The 16694-nt window shown below is 41.5% G+C and overlaps 1 protein-coding gene across 1 annotated transcript in view; it reads left to right on the top strand.

Moving 5' to 3' along the window:
• LOC306876114 (vacuolar protein sorting-associated protein 35-like) overlaps positions 1 to 16694 on the top strand; it is a 54567-nt gene that overhangs the window by 1820 nt on the left and 36053 nt on the right. Inside the window, exons 2-4 of the mRNA XM_079427050.1 lie at positions 2607 to 2705; positions 2825 to 2921; positions 3096 to 3219. Coding sequence (XP_079283176.1) covers positions 2607 to 2705; positions 2825 to 2921; positions 3096 to 3219 — 320 coding nt within the window. The remainder of the gene's footprint in view (positions 1 to 2606; positions 2706 to 2824; positions 2922 to 3095; positions 3220 to 16694) is intronic.

The raw sequence follows: 16694 nt of genomic DNA, 5'->3' as shown, positions 1-16694 counted from the left end.
CTTTTTTCATTTAAAGAGTAATGTCTGAAGACGACATTAAATGCTTTAAATTAGTTATAAAATATAGATGCACCGATATGAAATTTCTCAGCCGATACCAATAGGCAATTATTCTGTATGAAATCTGCCGATACTGATGTTGATATCGATAGTTTGTTTTTGTTTTTTTAAGGAAAAAAAATTTCTCCCAACTAATGCTGTGAACTATACAGGGAACCCTCTCATATGGTAAATTAGAGGTTAAAATGAACAGCAACACTATTATATTCAAAGCTGTTTATTTTCAGATATAATAATCGCACTCAAATAAAAACGATTGTATACAACTCAATTGCATATAAGGTAGTTTTCATAACTTGTTTTCATGGCAGATTTATTCAGACATGTAATTAACAGTAATTACGCTCCCTCTACTGTGTTTTTTTATTTATATATAGTTAACTATGAACTGTGAACTGTGGATAACTGTGACATTGTACACAAGATGTATTATGTGACATCTTTCTTTCGGTTGAAACACTGATTTAGTGATTACATGAGACATGATTAATTTTGGTAAGTTGTACTGTATCTTTCAACATGCCTTCTGATGTTCATTCATGTTTATTTTGCGCTATAACTTCTATTAAAGTGGAAGAGACTCATGCTCCGAGCTGCTGCTTGAACTGAAGCTGCTACAGTGTTCTGTCACGCCACATTTAAGAGCATCAAAACAGCCCTACATTCAACACAAGAAACATTTTCTTCATGCAGGTTACTGTCTGACATGCTTTTCCGCCACCTTTTGATTGAAAGGAAATAATTGGCCCTGATCATTGACCGTTTTTAAACAATCAGCTGATGACCGATAGTGCAGATAATTGCTTTTATTGGCCAAAATGGATTATTGGCCAATAGGGTTGCAAGGGGTTGAAAATTTCTGCTAAATTTACGGAAACTTTCCAAAAATCCCAGAAAGTTTCCTAAATTTACTGGAAATTTTCTAAATTTTGGCAACCCTATTGGTCAATACATCGGTGCGTCCCTACTGTAGAAGGTGTTATAAAATTTAGAAAATGGTTATCATTTTCTATCCAAACTTTTGACTGGTGGGACATATAATATTGATGTTGAAAGAATATATATATATATATATATATATTTCACAAATGTAAAAGTTTTTGACGCTAGTTTCTAGCAGAGATGGGCACTCGAGTTAGTGACTCTGACTCGAGTCGCATTTTTATAGCCTTCAGACTTGGCTCAGACTCGACCTGAAATGATCCAGACTTGACTCGAGGAAAAGGACTCGTGAATATTTTAAGAGCAACTCGAGTCTTTTATCCTTAAATACTTATAGAACTGATATTCAAAAGGCGGAACGCATCCGCACCCCGGCATCCATCCGGACCGCGAGCCGTAACAGCAGCACCATTTTAAGTGAGCAGCACGTCAAAACAGCAAAGTGGATCACGTAACAAGCGCTCAGGGTCGTTTATGGCAAATATCTTTCAGCACTATATCCTCTAGTGTTTTTATCTAAAGTTAAACACGATTTATTCAAGCCCTTTCAGCTCTGTGTGCTTTCTCTCTCTATCTTCGGGCGCGCCCCGGCGCGGATGACGCGGTTATTTTAACAACAATAAAAACACAGTGAGCAGCAAAATTATAGGTTACTTTCACTAAAACACTGCAGAAAAAAAAAACAATGCTGCAAATATAGTTATTTTTCTTACTATCTATGACTCTGACTGTTCAAACCAGATGTGACATTTCTGATCTACATTTATCATTATTAATCTGTAGGCTAAGAACATTTCAAAAGAATCATGAAGTTATAATTGGGAAAATTGTTGTTAGATGGCTAGGATAGAACTTAAACTTTGAAACTGCTAGTTATTTTTCTTTTCTGCTCAAGATGAGAAGGTTTTGATTATTGTAGCTACATTGCTTTTAGTAGATAATGCTTTTAAGTAAAATATTGTATAGATGGTATAGATTTCAGGAGGAAAACCCTGAACAGCATTTTTTTTCTGTCACATGGCCTCCCATGTATCTAAATGTATAAATGCAATACATGTGAAAATGTACCTTTTAAAAATAATTTATTAATTTATTTTTGTCCGGACCTCTGCTTGGAAGACAATATAGAGGCCGTGCCTCTTGGAACTTTGAATACCCCTGACTTATATCATAAAGAAAAACTTTACTTGTATGGTTTTGTAATATCTGTGTCACAGGCTATTTCCTTATGTGTCATGGTAGATCTGACTCTTTTTATAGAATTTGATTACAGAAAAACTGTTTTGAACATGGTAATGGATTAAAACATAAGTAATAGGCTGGATGTATATTAACCTTACATCTTAACACCTCTTCTTTTTTTTTTTTTTTTTTTTTACAAAGCAGATCATATATTTTGTCTATAGCCTATGAAACAGCTTCATAAATAGAAAGATTTCAATACATGAGGATTCTGAATGGGATTTTTTAGCTAGCCATTAAATGACTTGAGACTCGACTCGGACTCGTGACCAAAGACTCGAGACTTGACTCAGACTCCAAGTTAAAGACGTGAACATCTCTGGTTTCTAGTTTGATTGTTTGACTGCACATGTTTATTCCAGCCTACCACACAGCAGTCGCCTCAGGATGAGCAGGAGAAGCTGTTGGATGAAGCTGTGCAGGCAGTCAAGGTTCAGTCATTTCAGATGAAACGCTGTCTGGTGAGTTAAGCAAATGCAAGTTTACAGTTTCTGTAACACTGTTAATCCATCCACAGCAGTGTGATGCTTCTTGCTTTTAACCATTACTCTGTTTATGAACATTTATGCTCTCCATCCAGGACAAGAACAAGTTGATGGATGCACTGAAACATGCCTCAAATATGTTGGGGGAGTTGAGGACTTCTATGCTTTCTCCCAAGAGCTACTACGAACTCTGTATGTTTCCATTGCATTGCGTTTAAATAGAATAGAACTCATTTGCACTCTTAACATTAAGAATTTTCTTGAGTGTTAACGAACAGTGTACTGTGGAGGCTTTTTTTAGACCAGTTGCTATACATGTCATCTGTAGAGATTTTATTTATTTATTGTACTAAATTGTTGTTGTAGACATGGCCATCTCTGATGAGCTGCATTACCTGGAGGTCTATTTGACAGATGAGTTCGCCAAAGGCCGCAAGGTCGCTGACCTTTATGAGCTTGTTCAGTATGCAGGCAACATCATCCCTAGACTGTGAGTATCTTGAGGAAATCTCCCAAATGCTATAACTGCAATAAGACATTTTCAAGATTTTGCCATTTTAATCACATTGGCCAACACTGACAATAAAATAAAATTGCCAATAGAGCAGTCTGCATCCATTTTATGATCTTGTTAAGATCCACAATTTCACGAGTAGGCTGGCACTCAATGTTCAATATGCGCTGCTCATGTATTTCTCCTGCAGATTCTTTTTCTCCCTCATTTTTTTTTTTTCTCGCACTCACTCTCTTTTAGCTAGTCTAGTCGTTCCACCAGCTGTTTATCAGTGCCTGTACTTGTTGACTATTGAGCCAGTCAATACTTTTATATTTATTCTATTACGCGGCACCAATTTCCATTTAGAGTGAACATGCCTTGGGCAACTTTTGTGTTCTTTTTTGGAAATACAGACAGCTTAAAGTTAAATATATTAAGGTTCTGCAATATTTAAATATATTGTGGAAACTTAATTTCCTGTAGAGCTGCTTTGCAACGATTTGTATCTTAAAAAGCGCTATACAAATAAACTTGAACTTGAACTTAAAGATTCGCTTGGGATTCTGATTCATTCAGTTTAAAGGAAGGAAAAAGTATTCATAATACTATAGTATCATAATATTTTAGTCACCCTCATAACATTCTAAAAGCTGTAATTAAAGTATTTTCTTATCATCTGAAACTGATATCTAAGATTCCTCAGGCCCAATAGCTTTAATGTGGAATATATAATAATAATAAATATAAAAAATAAAATGAATGATTGAATTAAAGGGCACCTATTATGCTAAATTCACTTTCACATGTTGTTTGGACATAAATGTGTGTTGGCAGTGTACACTGCCACCCTATAATGATGAAATTCCACTCGCTCCTTTTCTTTTTCAAATCTCCATATATCATTAGCAGTGTCTCAGAGCAAGCAGTTCAGAGCAGTAAGTGATCCTCTGCTTTTATTTAATTCTTTGGGTCATATTAATAGCATAGACAGCAGTATATGTACTGTATATTATACTGATGTCACTTAATACACAGATCTAATATAAACATGCTATTTCTTTCTCAGATGTTTACCTTCACAAATATACCCGACTGTATATTTGTAAATTTATGCGTGTTTTTGACTAGCTTGTGTGTGAAAGAGAACTCACATGCTGTGTGTAGACACTTTCTATACGTGTGCTACGGATTCTATCAGAAGTTTAAAGTAATATGGCTTTAAAACGTGTGATTTCAGTGCGATAGACATGATAATCAAAACCAAACAGATGTTTTTTTTTTTAGCAGTTATGAGTCGTAAAGGCACTTCTCTATTCTGGAAATGGGGAGGGGAGCAGCAGCTCATTTGCATTTAAAGAGACATGCTCTGCTACAGTGTGTTTCTGCTTCCACTCAAAATAGGCATTTTCAAAATGAAATAATAAATGATATGTGGGGTATTTTGAGCTGAAACTTCAGACACATTCTGGGGATACCTGACACTTGTATTACATATTGTAAAAAGGGGCATAATAGGTGTCCTTTAATTAAATTAAATGAATAATTAATAGAGCCCTGCACGGACGTCAAATTTAGGCCCTAGCACGGCCCACGTCCGACAACTTATCAGAATTACCGGCCAAGTCCGACCCGAGCCCGTCTTTTTTTTGCCCCTTCTCCTAAAACAGTTTATAGACTGTTACGGCTATTAAAATAGTTTAGTTTTGTGTGTAATGGCAAAATTATTATATTTCGTTTCGTTTTTTTATTAAGTTAATTTAGAAAAACGTTTGGAGCATTTTTGTTTGTTAAATAGCCTATAAGTTTTTGTTTTTTAAAGTAACGACCAAGCGGTCAGCGGCATGAGCTGATCATAGCCTATGTTTGATCAATTTAGCCTTCTCATATCATCACGACTTGCCTAAAATAAAATCTATAGATATACTAAAACAGTTAGAGTATATAACAATGTTTAAACGTTAAACCTGCGCTATAATAATAATGTGCGCTAGCATATATATTCATTTTTGAGTGAGATGCTAATGGTCATTTTTGAGTGAGATGCTAATGGTCTAATCCGATTCAATGATCTATGCTAAGCTAAGCTAAAAGTGCTACCGCCAGACCCAGAGATCGGCTGAATGGATTCGAAAATGGTAAAACTCAACCGTTTAACTCTTGGGGAGTTGGAAAATGAGCCTATTTCCAAAAAAAGTGGAGTGTTCCTTTAAGTTTCTGTAACCACATGTTTGCAAATCAGTGGCTACATTTACAAGCAACCAAATAATCCGTTTGTAATCGGATTGATGGCTCAATGAAATTTCGATCGGATTGAAGGGGGTGGTTTATTCCTTTTCTAATCCGATTGAGCGTGCATGTAAACACTCGATCGGATTGAAAACCGAAACTGAAAGGACTGCGCATGTGCAATGATGCAGAAATAGTGTAATGACGTAAGATGCGCGGAACGAGCGGTTCATCCTTTTGAATAAAGTGTTGTATAAATGCGTGTCCTGTCAATATAAAATTCTCCTTTCACTCTGTGAAGTGGAGCAGGACAACCTCCCAACAGTCCTTGTTTCGGATTCTCATCCACAGGCAACCCGTTTTGTGCGCAGGGAGGGGCATTTTTCTGTGCAGCAATAAATATGAGCAGCACGGCACTGCGGTTTATATGTTTATTTATCCAGAAATGGATAAATATTAATTCTGCTGTTAAAAACAAATAAAGAAGCAGTACAGGAGAGTGGTTATGTGCAAACAGTGAGAAACTCCATATTTGTGTAGTGTGCGCATGAAAAAAAAAAAAAAAATTCCGATTTGAAGCTTGTGACATAAACGCACATCAACTCGATCACTTTATTTAGCGTTCATGTAAACACTACATTCAGATTCATCAATCGAAATGAATTCAGTCTGATTGAACCAAAAATTGTGCATGTAAACGTAGCCAGTGTTTCCCCTGCCATTATATTAGAGGGGAGCGGCACCCCCCTTGAATGTCAAGTTAATTTTATTTTATTTTATTTATATAGCACCAGATCACAACAAAAGTCATTTAAGGTTACCTTTCCTACAGAACAGGTCTATACCTTGTTCTTTTATTACACAAACTAAATAGCCTTATGTTATTTATCTGATTTACACGATGGCTTGACATTTCTGTCTCTACATGGTAGCATGTTTACAGTTCTCTTCTGCTCTCTGTATTACGCATGCCGGAGTTCTGGCCCGATACACACACACGTCAACCACCTGAAAAGCAGACAAAAATATCTGCATTTTTTAAAGCTGCACACTTTGTGGATAATTATAATAAAAATAAATGTTCCAATGTTTAGTTCAATGTACAGTTCAAGTAATTGTTCAGTTGTTATATTGACTGCTGTCTATAAAAGGAATGCATGAACACCATGATTCCACCCCCACCGCACCCCCAGCTGTAAACCTAGACGAAACACTGCGAAAGCTTCTCATTACAAATACAGTGAAATGCTGTAATCATCTATCCACATAAATGCTGGAAATTAAGCAAATTTGAAAAGTGTAAACAATGTATTAAAGTGTAACATTGTATTGCCAAATGCATGTTAAACTTGCAGCACATGCACAGATGGAGTTAGCTGCATTCACTGTGAACTGAGGCGCTCTGTTAAAAACACTTGATCACAAGCTGTTTGCACGTATAAACGCAGCACAGTGCTGCGAATGAACTATATACTTATTTAATTAAAATAAAAAATGTTGAATTTGTCAACTTGCCGTTGGAGAGAAAAGACTGAGAAATGCAGCTGGTATCAGTTTATCGATACTGTGGAAAATGGTCCAGATTTACTAACAGCTTGCACCAGTACAAATCCTCTTTTGGCAATAAAAACAACTGTCAGGATTTACTAAAGACATTAAGTGAAAAAATGAAGGATGAAAAGGTGTGGACATAGTTTAATTTGTGGCTGACCTTATTTTAAAAAAAATTAAGGGAAAAGATAAATAAATCATGCATTTTGATTTAATAAGGTTTGCGGTAATTACTTTACTGGTATTTTCACCATTATTCGATGCCTCAGAAAAGCATGTCTTAACCAATTTTGCACTTGACATGGCTATGATAGTTGCTGATTTGCACTGCTCTTGGTGAATTGGTTTGGTCATTATGGAATGGAAGCTGGTTGTGTTTGTGTTCTTTCATTTGAAATTTCTTCTCCCATCTGTGCTTTTATGGGATTGCGGCCTCCTGCTAATCTTCCCTGTTTAGTCAATCTGGCCCATTGAGTCTTAAAACAGTCTCACTTTTGTTGTAAACTGACTTTCAGAAAATCAGTCTTAATTAACGATAAGGACATTTGTAAATTAATAGCAATTGAATTTGAGTGGGAGAGAATGAGAGGAGAGTGAGAGCACAGTTGGAAAGATGTTTGATTTTTGTGCCTGCTCATCTTTAATGAGGAACAGATTGGTGGAGTGCATCTGTTTGAAGAAAAAGTAAAGCACAAACAAGCAGGGCTTAAGCGAAGCAAGAGAGTAAGTACAGTCACTGACAGTGGCTGTATGTCCACTAACCTTCAAATTGTGCAAATTGAAGTTACGAATTGAAAATACGCCCATAAATCGCAAAAAAAAATGTTACGCTCACATGAGCTGTTTTTTCTGGCAGTTCGAAAAAGGAATATTTCGCAAAACTGCAATGGAAATGTTTTTTTTACATTTACAGGTCACATGGCGTACTGTACGTAAAAATCATATGATCATTCTTCAATGTACTATAACCTCCAAGAAACACTTCGTACATAGCCGCTCTCAAGTATAAGGGGCTTTCCTTGCCATTAATGCTTAGACAATTCACACAGCATACGTCTGTGGCGTTTTATGCCTCCAACATGGCCACCGGAGCTGATCGTGGCCGCTCTAGTCAATTCTTGTTTATACCAGCTGCACCGCTCCACATTTCAGAAGCGGCTCTCCGTGCTGCTTATGTAAAGATACACCTCCTTCGATTAAAAATAATGGCAAGTGCAGTGGCTGCGATATACATAACCCTACCAAAATCCGTCACCATGACTAATCGCAAGAGGAAAAAATTTTGTTTTAGCATAACATGGGTTAATGGAAACGCCGTCATTTCACAATATATATTTTTTTAATCGACATTTCTAAAATATTGCACAAGTTTTGTGCAAATCTGTAATGGAAATGCAGCTAGTGTTTCTACCACATAACAACCAAAGACTAATGAATACCCAAGACATGTCACTTGTCTAGCTTTGATTGTTCAAGTTCAAGTCTGCTTTATTGTCAATTCTTCCACATGTACAGCACATACATACAGAGAATTGAAATTGCATTACTCTCAGACCCTTGGTGCATACAGTTAACATTAAACACGTTCAAATACAGATAAATACAGTTTAAACATATGTACATACAACTATACAAATATACAAATGAGGATATTGTAGAAAAAAATAAGAATTAGATCGATAAAGTGGCATAAGGCGCATGGCAGAGTGCAAAACAAGTTAAATAAAAACAACACTGTGTAGATATATTTGTAGTGCAAAAGAGCTTATCAGTCTGAGGACATTGTAGAAAATAAAAAAAGAGGGATAGATAAAGTGCATAAGGCACATGGCAGAATAGATGGAGTGCAAACCAGTTGAATGTACAAAAACAAAACTGTGCAGATTTGTTTTGTTTTGTTTTGTTATGAGTGTAGTGCAAGAAGAGCTTATCAGTCTGTTAAAGTGACAAGTCGAAGTGACTGTTCGGATAGATTTTTGTCAGACTATCCGAAGAGGTAATTTGCAGTCAATGTTGGATGGGTAGTGATCAGCCAATGCTGCACAAGTGACAGGTGCCGGTCACAGTTTGTTGGTCGGTGGGGGGGGTGTCACAGAGTCAGAGTTCCTAGTGTGTTGCTGTGTTAAATGGGGGTGAAAGAGGGGAGGGGGGGCAAGGACGGGAGGGAGTTCAGCTTCCTGACAGCCTGATGTATGAAGCTGTCCTTCAGTCTGCTGGTCCTCGCCTGGAGACTCCGCAGTCTCCTCCCTGATGGCAGCAGACTGAAGAAGCTGTGTGTCGGGTGGGTGGGATCGCCTGCAATGCGGAGGGCTTTGCGGGTGAGACGGGTGCTGTAGATGTCCTGGAGGGAGGGGAGAGAGACACCAACGATCTTCTCAGCTGCTCTCACTATGCGCTGAAGTGACTTGCGGCAGGATGCGTTGCAAGCGCCATACCACACAGTGATGCAGCTAGTTAGGATGCTCTCGATGGTGCCTCTGTAGAAGGTGCACATGATGAGGGCCGGGGCTCTGGCTCTTCTGAGTTTGCGGAGGAAGTAGAGACGCTGCTGTGCTTTCTTGGCCAGTGCTGCAGTGTTGTTAGTCCAGGAGAGGTCCTCAGTGATGTGCACACCCAGGAACTTGGTGCTGCTCACTCTCTCCACAGTCGCACCGTTGATGGTCAGAGGGGCATGCTGAGTGTGTACTCTCCTGAAGTCAACAACAATCTCCTTCGTCTTCACATTCAGAGAGAGATTGAAAAAATCACCTCGCTCCTGTAGTTTGTCTCATCTCTGTTGCTGATGAGACCCACCACAGTCGTGTCATCCGCAAACTTAATGAAAATGTTGGAGTTGTGTGATGGTGTGCAGTCGTGGGTCAGCAGAGTGAAGAGGAGGGGGCTCAGCACACATCCTTGGGGGGCCCCAGTGTTCAGTGTGATGGTGCTGGATGTGTTACTGCCGACCCGTACTGCTTGAGGTCTCCCGGTCAGGAAGTCCAACAGCCAGTTGCACAGAGAGGTATTGAGCCCCAGCTGGGCCAGTTTGTGAGTGAGCTGTTGAGGGATGATTGTGTTGAATGCTGAACTGAAGTCTATGAACAGCATCCTGACATATGAGTCTTTTTTCTCCAGATGTGTGAGGGCTGGGTGGAGGGCAGTGGTGATGGCATCATCGGTCAAGCGGTTGGACCTATATGCAAACTGGAAGGGGTCCAGGGAGGGGGGGAGGACAGACTTGATGTGGTGCAAGACTAGCCGTTCAAAGCACTTCATGAGGATGGGAGTGAGTGCTATTGGACGGTAGTCATTGAAACAGGATGGAGATGACTTCTTAGGGACTGGAATGATGGTGGTAGCTTTGAAGCATGTGGGGACAACAGCCTGATTTAGTGAGATGTTGAAGATGTCTGTGAAGACCTCAGTGAGTTCCACTGCACAGTCTCTCAGTACACGCCCAGGAATGTTGTCAGGACCCGGAGCTTTGCGTGCATTGATCCTGCTGAGGGATCTCCTCACACTGTCCGGGGACAGCGTCATCACCTGGTCACCGGGAGGAGGTGGAGTCTTCTGTGCAGTGGTGCTGTTTTGTGCCTCAAAGCGAGCAAAGAAGGCATTCAGCTCGTTCAGCAGGGGGATGGTGTTGTCACAGGTCTGTGGTGGGGGCTTGTAATCCGTAATGGTCTGTATCCCCTGCCACAGGCTCCGCGTGTCTCTGCTGTCGCTGAAACGATGGGCTATCCTCCTGGAGTACTGTCTCTTGGCCTCTTTGATGCTGCGGGATAGGTTGGCCCTAGCTGTCTTCAGGCCCTCCTCATCTCCAGCGCTAAAGGCAGCGTTCCGAGCCTTCAGAAGTCTGTAGACCTCCCCTGTCATCCACGGCTTCTGGTTGGCCCGGACAGTGATGGACTTTGTGACTGTTACATCATCAATGCACTTGGGAGATGTAGGCAGTAACAGTCTCTGAGTACTCTTGGAGGTCTGTAGTATTGTTGTATGTGGCAGCCTGTTTAAACATATTCCAGTCAGTGGTGTCAAAGCAGTCTTGAAGTGCCTCTGACGACCCTTCCGGCCACACTTGAATCTGTTTGTGAACTGGTTTGGTGACTTTAACGAGCGGTCTGTATGCAGGCATTAGCATGACAGTGATGTGGTCTGAGGCTCCGAGGTGGGGGAGGGGGAGGGCCTTGTAAGCTCCTCTCTGGGTGGTGTAAACAAAGTCCAGAGTGTTTTTTCCCCTTGTTGGAAAGTCTATGTGTTGGTGAATTTTTGGGAACACACTCTTTAAGTCTGCGTGATTGAAATCCCCAGCCAAGATAAGAAAAGCATCTGGGTGGGCTGTCTGCTGCTCACTGGTGTGCTGGTACAGATCATTTAGCGCCTCACTCCTGATGTTGTTGCTGGAGCTGGGAGGGATGTATACAGCAACGAGCAGTATGGCTGTATATTCCCTCGGTAGATAGAACGGCCGGCACTTAATAATCATAAACTCCACCAGGGGTGAGCAGTGTTTGCAGACCACAACAGCGTCGCGACACCATGCATCATTGATGTAAACACAGAGACCGCCGCCGCGGATCTTACCTCCCTCGACGAGAGCTCTGTCAGCTCGATAGCATGTTAGCTGGTCGAGCTGTATGGCGCAGTCCGGTACGCTGTTGTTAAGCCATGTTTCCGTAAACACAAAAACACAACAGTCTCTTACAGTCCTCTGAGTAGAGCGGAGTAGTCGGATGTAGTCCAGTTTATTGTCCAAAGAGCGTACGTTCGCCAGTACGATGGTGGGGATAGCTGGCTTGTGTGGGTTGGCCGCTAGCCTAGCTCGGATACCTCCGCGCTTACCCCTCTTCTGCTTCCTCTCACGCCGCTTGTAGCGCCTCCGCTGTGGGCGAGATGCAGTAGTGGGGGCCGGTGATGGAGAAGGCCTTCGGAGCAGACCGAGGTCCCGCAGCTCTTCAGCGTGCGCGGAGTTTAACTCTAAAAATGTGGTTCTGCCGACATCGAGCAGAAACTCACGACTGTATGCGTGCTTAAAGACAGGTAGACGAGACGAAGATGTGCAAAAACATTGCGACTTACAAGACAAAAAACACGAAAACACCGGTTTGTCGGGAGAGAGAGAAGCTGCTGTGACTGCGCGCGCCGCCATCTTAGGTAGAATCTTAGGTAGAATTCTACCTTCGTAGAATCGAAGGTAGAATCCATCTTAGGTAGATTGGGGAAGAATGCAAAGCTCAATATGGCTGCTCAAACGCAGGAAGCCCCACCTTCTGAATGAAAGAGCCAATCGCTAATCAGTAAAGTTAGCGCGTCACTGCAGCTGCTGTTAGAAGTCCTGGTTGCTATAGAAACAGTCAGCGCTCTGAGACGTGCGCATTGGCTGGTCTAGCCTGAAAAATAAGCTTTTTTTATAACACTATTTGAGCAAAAGAAACAACATTAATGATACAGTTGTTGACACATTTCTTTGGTGATTACAAATATGAAATTTAATCCTAAGCTTAGTGAACAGTTTTGGAGAATTTGATGTTTCCCCATTCAAAGAGATAGGAGCTGCACTTGCATGCCTGAGAAGCGTTTCAAAGACGGCCGCCGAGTGACATGACTTGTTTTAAAGAGACTTTGATAACAACTGAGGTTTTATACAGAAAAAAAGTGATTCCTGGGTTACTCCTTCGAGTGTGCTTTTTAATAATTGCTAGAAGTGATAAAATGGTTGTCAGGAGTTGGCCATCATTGGGAGAGTCTGGCATCCTCTGGGGTGACACAAGGCACCCCCACTCACATGCAGTGAAATGTGCACTCCAGTTCTCTGACTCAGCTGCAGTGCTTTCATGGCATTGTTCCTGCTATCATTTCTGCCCACTCCTCTCATTGAAGGAATTGTGATCTAGTGGGTAACTTATTTCTGAGCAGCTATAGTCCTGCTTTGCCTCCTATTGTTTCAGTTGCTATCTTTCTATATTGGTTGCACCACCGAAGCAATCTCTCTCTTAAATTAAAGTCTCTTAACCTGCTAGAAGCCAATACAATTGATCTCTTTAACATCAGTTTGTAAATGTGTAAATAACAATAACAGATAACATGAAAGGTCTGAAATATTTTCGGGGTCTTGAATTTGTTCTGAAAGGACAGGAGACTTTTTTGTTAAGACAGATGCACACTGCCAGGTTAATTTGTCACTGAGGTAAATGTGTAGGGCTGAATATAAGTAAATTAATTGCCATCAGTAGCACTTTGTTGTTATTATTCAGAGCTTGTTTTTGTTGACTGGCCATGAGAATCAGAAATCAACTTTTGAGCATGTGCCATTTTATGGTATATGCCTCTGGTCAGATTTTGTTCGGCGGTTGCTAAAGACCAGGGTTGGGAGTCCAAGTAGCAGTGTAGCCCATTCAAATGGTACACTGGCCGTTTTTAATGTTTGTGCGCAATTTTACTGCTGTGGGGATAATCAAACGCCCTGCTAATCTGTCCTGAGTTCAGTATGTAGTGCTGGAGAGTAGGGATGTACCGAAATGAAAATTCTTGGCCGAAGCCGAACAAAATGAAACACTGGGCCGAAGGCTGAAGGCATAATATCGAACATGGTTTTTTGCATTTTGTTCCCCCATATAGGCCTATTTTGCCTTTTTTTTTTTTTTTTTTTTTTTCTCCATTGCATAAATTAAATAGCCAAAATATGCTTTTTACTGTTTTGTCCTGCTTTTCAAATAAATGAAAAAATCAATTACAAAACAACAATTTAAAAATATTTACTTAACACTGAACATTTTGTACATTCTATCAGACATTATACCAACAAAACACAATTTAACTTAAAATTAATAAGTTACTAAAATAAAATTTTTGGCCATTTTTGAGACCGTCTTCTTGAATCAGGCATGTATTTTTTACTGTAAAATAAATGCAGCCTTGCTGAGCAGAAGAGGCTTCTTTTAAAACATTAGAATATATTACAGATCCCAATTTGAACACTGTGTGAATGTTATAATAAATGTATAGAGCTGTCTTGTGTTTCCATGTGCTCCCTGTGTTTCCATGCCCATATTTGGTCTTCCCGTCCTGGTCCTCGTTTCATGTCTTAATCAGTTAATTAGTTCCCAGCCCTGTTGTCAGTTATCTAGTTTAGTCTCCCCTTTACAAGCCCTGTGTTTCCCTGCCTCTGTGTTCAGTCTTATCGTCAGTGATCGTCTTCATGTTGTTTTCCATGTCTCCAGCAATTCCTAAGTTTGTTATAATAAAGTCTGAGTTATTTGAAGAAGCTCCTCGTCTCAGCGTTTCCCTGCTCCAGTGTGTGTTGTGACAGAAGACTCGACCAGACAAAGTAAGCGGAGTTTTTTTGGTTGTTCCTGTTTTTTCCTGCGGCATGGACGCCGCCTCCCGCTTCGTCGCCCTAGCCCGTCAGGATCGCCCCTTTTATGTGTATGCAGAGGAGTTCTGCAAGATCGCCGCGGCGATGACATGGGATGATGCCACGCTTAACAAGCTGTCCTGGCTTGGGGCCAACTACCACCATCCCGTGGACCTCCCAGACACAACCGGACTGAGTTGGAAAGAAGGGATCTACCGGGGTCTGGGAGGCATCCGGGCCCGAGCCAGAACCAGCCTGCTGTCGTCCACGGCTCTCCCAAGCCCTCTGCCATTTGCGGCTCTCCCGAGCCCACCGCCGTCCGTGGCCAACGCAAGACAGCCGCCGTCAGCAGCCAGCGCAAGTCAGCTGCCCGTGGCCAACGCAAGACAGCCGCCGTCAGAGGCCAACGCAAGTCTGCCGCCCGCGGCTCTCCCAAGCCCGCCATCTGCGGGGAAATTCACGCCGCCGTCCGTGGCTCTCCCTCACCAGCCGCCGTTCGTGGGCCGTGAAAGCCCGCCGTCTGCGGCTCTCCCTCACCAGCTGCCGTTCGCGGCCCACGTAAACATGCCATCCGCGGGGAAATTCATGCCGCCGTCCGTGGAGAAGTTAACTCCGGCAGAGAGTGTGGCGGGCCCTCCGGCAGAGAGTGTGGCAAGCCCTTCGGCAGAGAGTAAGGCAAGCCCTCCGGATGAAACTCTCTCCAAACCAGTGCCTTCTCCTCGCAAGTGCCCTCCAGTGCCAGCTCCTCGCATGAGCCCTCCTATGAATCCGCTGGCCACTGTCTCGGAGGCGGACCCACCATGGCTGCTCAAGCTCCCTGACCCGCCATGGCCTCCAGAGTCCCCTGTCCGCCATGGCTCCTGGAACAGGCGCTGCCCTGGAGGCCGATAGTCCTGCCTCCTGGTCCCTGGAGGCCTCCAGAGCGACCACCCCCCCTCCCCGTTGGATGGTGTATGGCGCAAGGACGCGGCTTCCAGAGGGGGGCGTAATGTCAGACTTTGTTTCCCTGTGTCTTGTGTTTCCACATGCTCCCTGTTTCCATGCCCATATTTGGTCTTACCGTGCCGGTCCTCGTTTCATGTCTTCATCAGTTAATTAGTTCCCAGCCCTGTGTTGTCAATTATCTAGTTTAGTCTCCCCTTTACAAGGCCTGTGTTTCCCTGCCTGTCAGTGATCGTCTTCATGTCGGTTTCCATGTCTCCAGCAATTCCTAAGTTTGTTATAATAAAGTCTGAGTTATTTGAAGAAGCTCCTCGTCTTTGCGTTTCCCTGCTCCAGTGTGTGTTGTGACAGTTGTAGGGTAATTATTATTATCATTATTTTTTTTTTCTTGTTTTTTTTTTTTACAGAGCAACAGAAAAATTACAATACTAACATTTATGAATGTTGATGGAGTTGTTGATTTTATTTTGGCAGAAACCCGCAGGAAGATCTTAATGCTTCTTTTTGTTGACAACAGCATGCAGATATTTAAATTATTCTCATTACGAATTTGGGAAGATATTTGTCGCACGTATCACATTGTCACATGTCTTTAAAAAATTATAAAAATGTTACTGAGCAAATGACGAGTAACGGTGTTTTAACGCAGATTTTCCTTGCACTTTGGACTTTGAACCCTGGCACTGCGAGCTCGTGCAGTGCTGTTTGAATGCATGTAATCCATGCGAGTATTAGAAAACATAACATTCTGCAGTTTATTTACTAATCGTTTGAGGCCATTTCGTGATTTCAGTCATCATAGTAAACAGCAACAACCACCCCTTCCTCTTCTCATCGCAGACATGAGATGCAGCACTAAGTAGTCTCGCACATTTTGCGTCTTTCTCTGACCATTTTAAATAGTTTCACACTGCAGACGTTTGCTGCATTAGTGCGAGCCTCAATTTGATCGTGTCATGTCATTGTTCGGTATAGTTTATTCGGTCTTTTCGCTTAGTCACAATTTTGGTTGCCGAACATTCGGTGCATCCCTACTGGAGAGGCATTTATTCTGGTGAATCAGTTCATTGTAAATGATCTGGAAAGTCAGTTAGTTATGCTAGCAAATCGGTTCCGACTAATTAGCTCACCCTCTGAAATGTAGCAATGGAAATCCTAATTACTTTTATTTAATTAGTCTGTTCATGCGAATGAGCATGTTACTTTGTTACATGTTAATTGAATGCAAGTCAATATGAAGTAATTTCTGGAAAAAAATTTAACTAAATTTTACTGTATTTTATTTCCTGTATTAAATGATTCTAACATACCTTGCAACAGCTGTGGTTTGTTAATGGCTTCCATTTGAACCATCTGAGAATATTGAAAGTAATCAAAAGGAAATGCTAAAAATATATTAGGATTAAAAAAAAAAAAC

Source organism: Barbus barbus, assembly GCF_936440315.1.
Source record: "Barbus barbus genome assembly, chromosome: 1".
In the NCBI taxonomy this organism is placed as follows: Eukaryota; Metazoa; Chordata; class Actinopteri; order Cypriniformes; family Cyprinidae; genus Barbus; species Barbus barbus.
The sequence above is the reverse complement of the archived record's forward strand: the minus strand, read 5'-3'. Positions and strand labels throughout refer to the sequence as shown.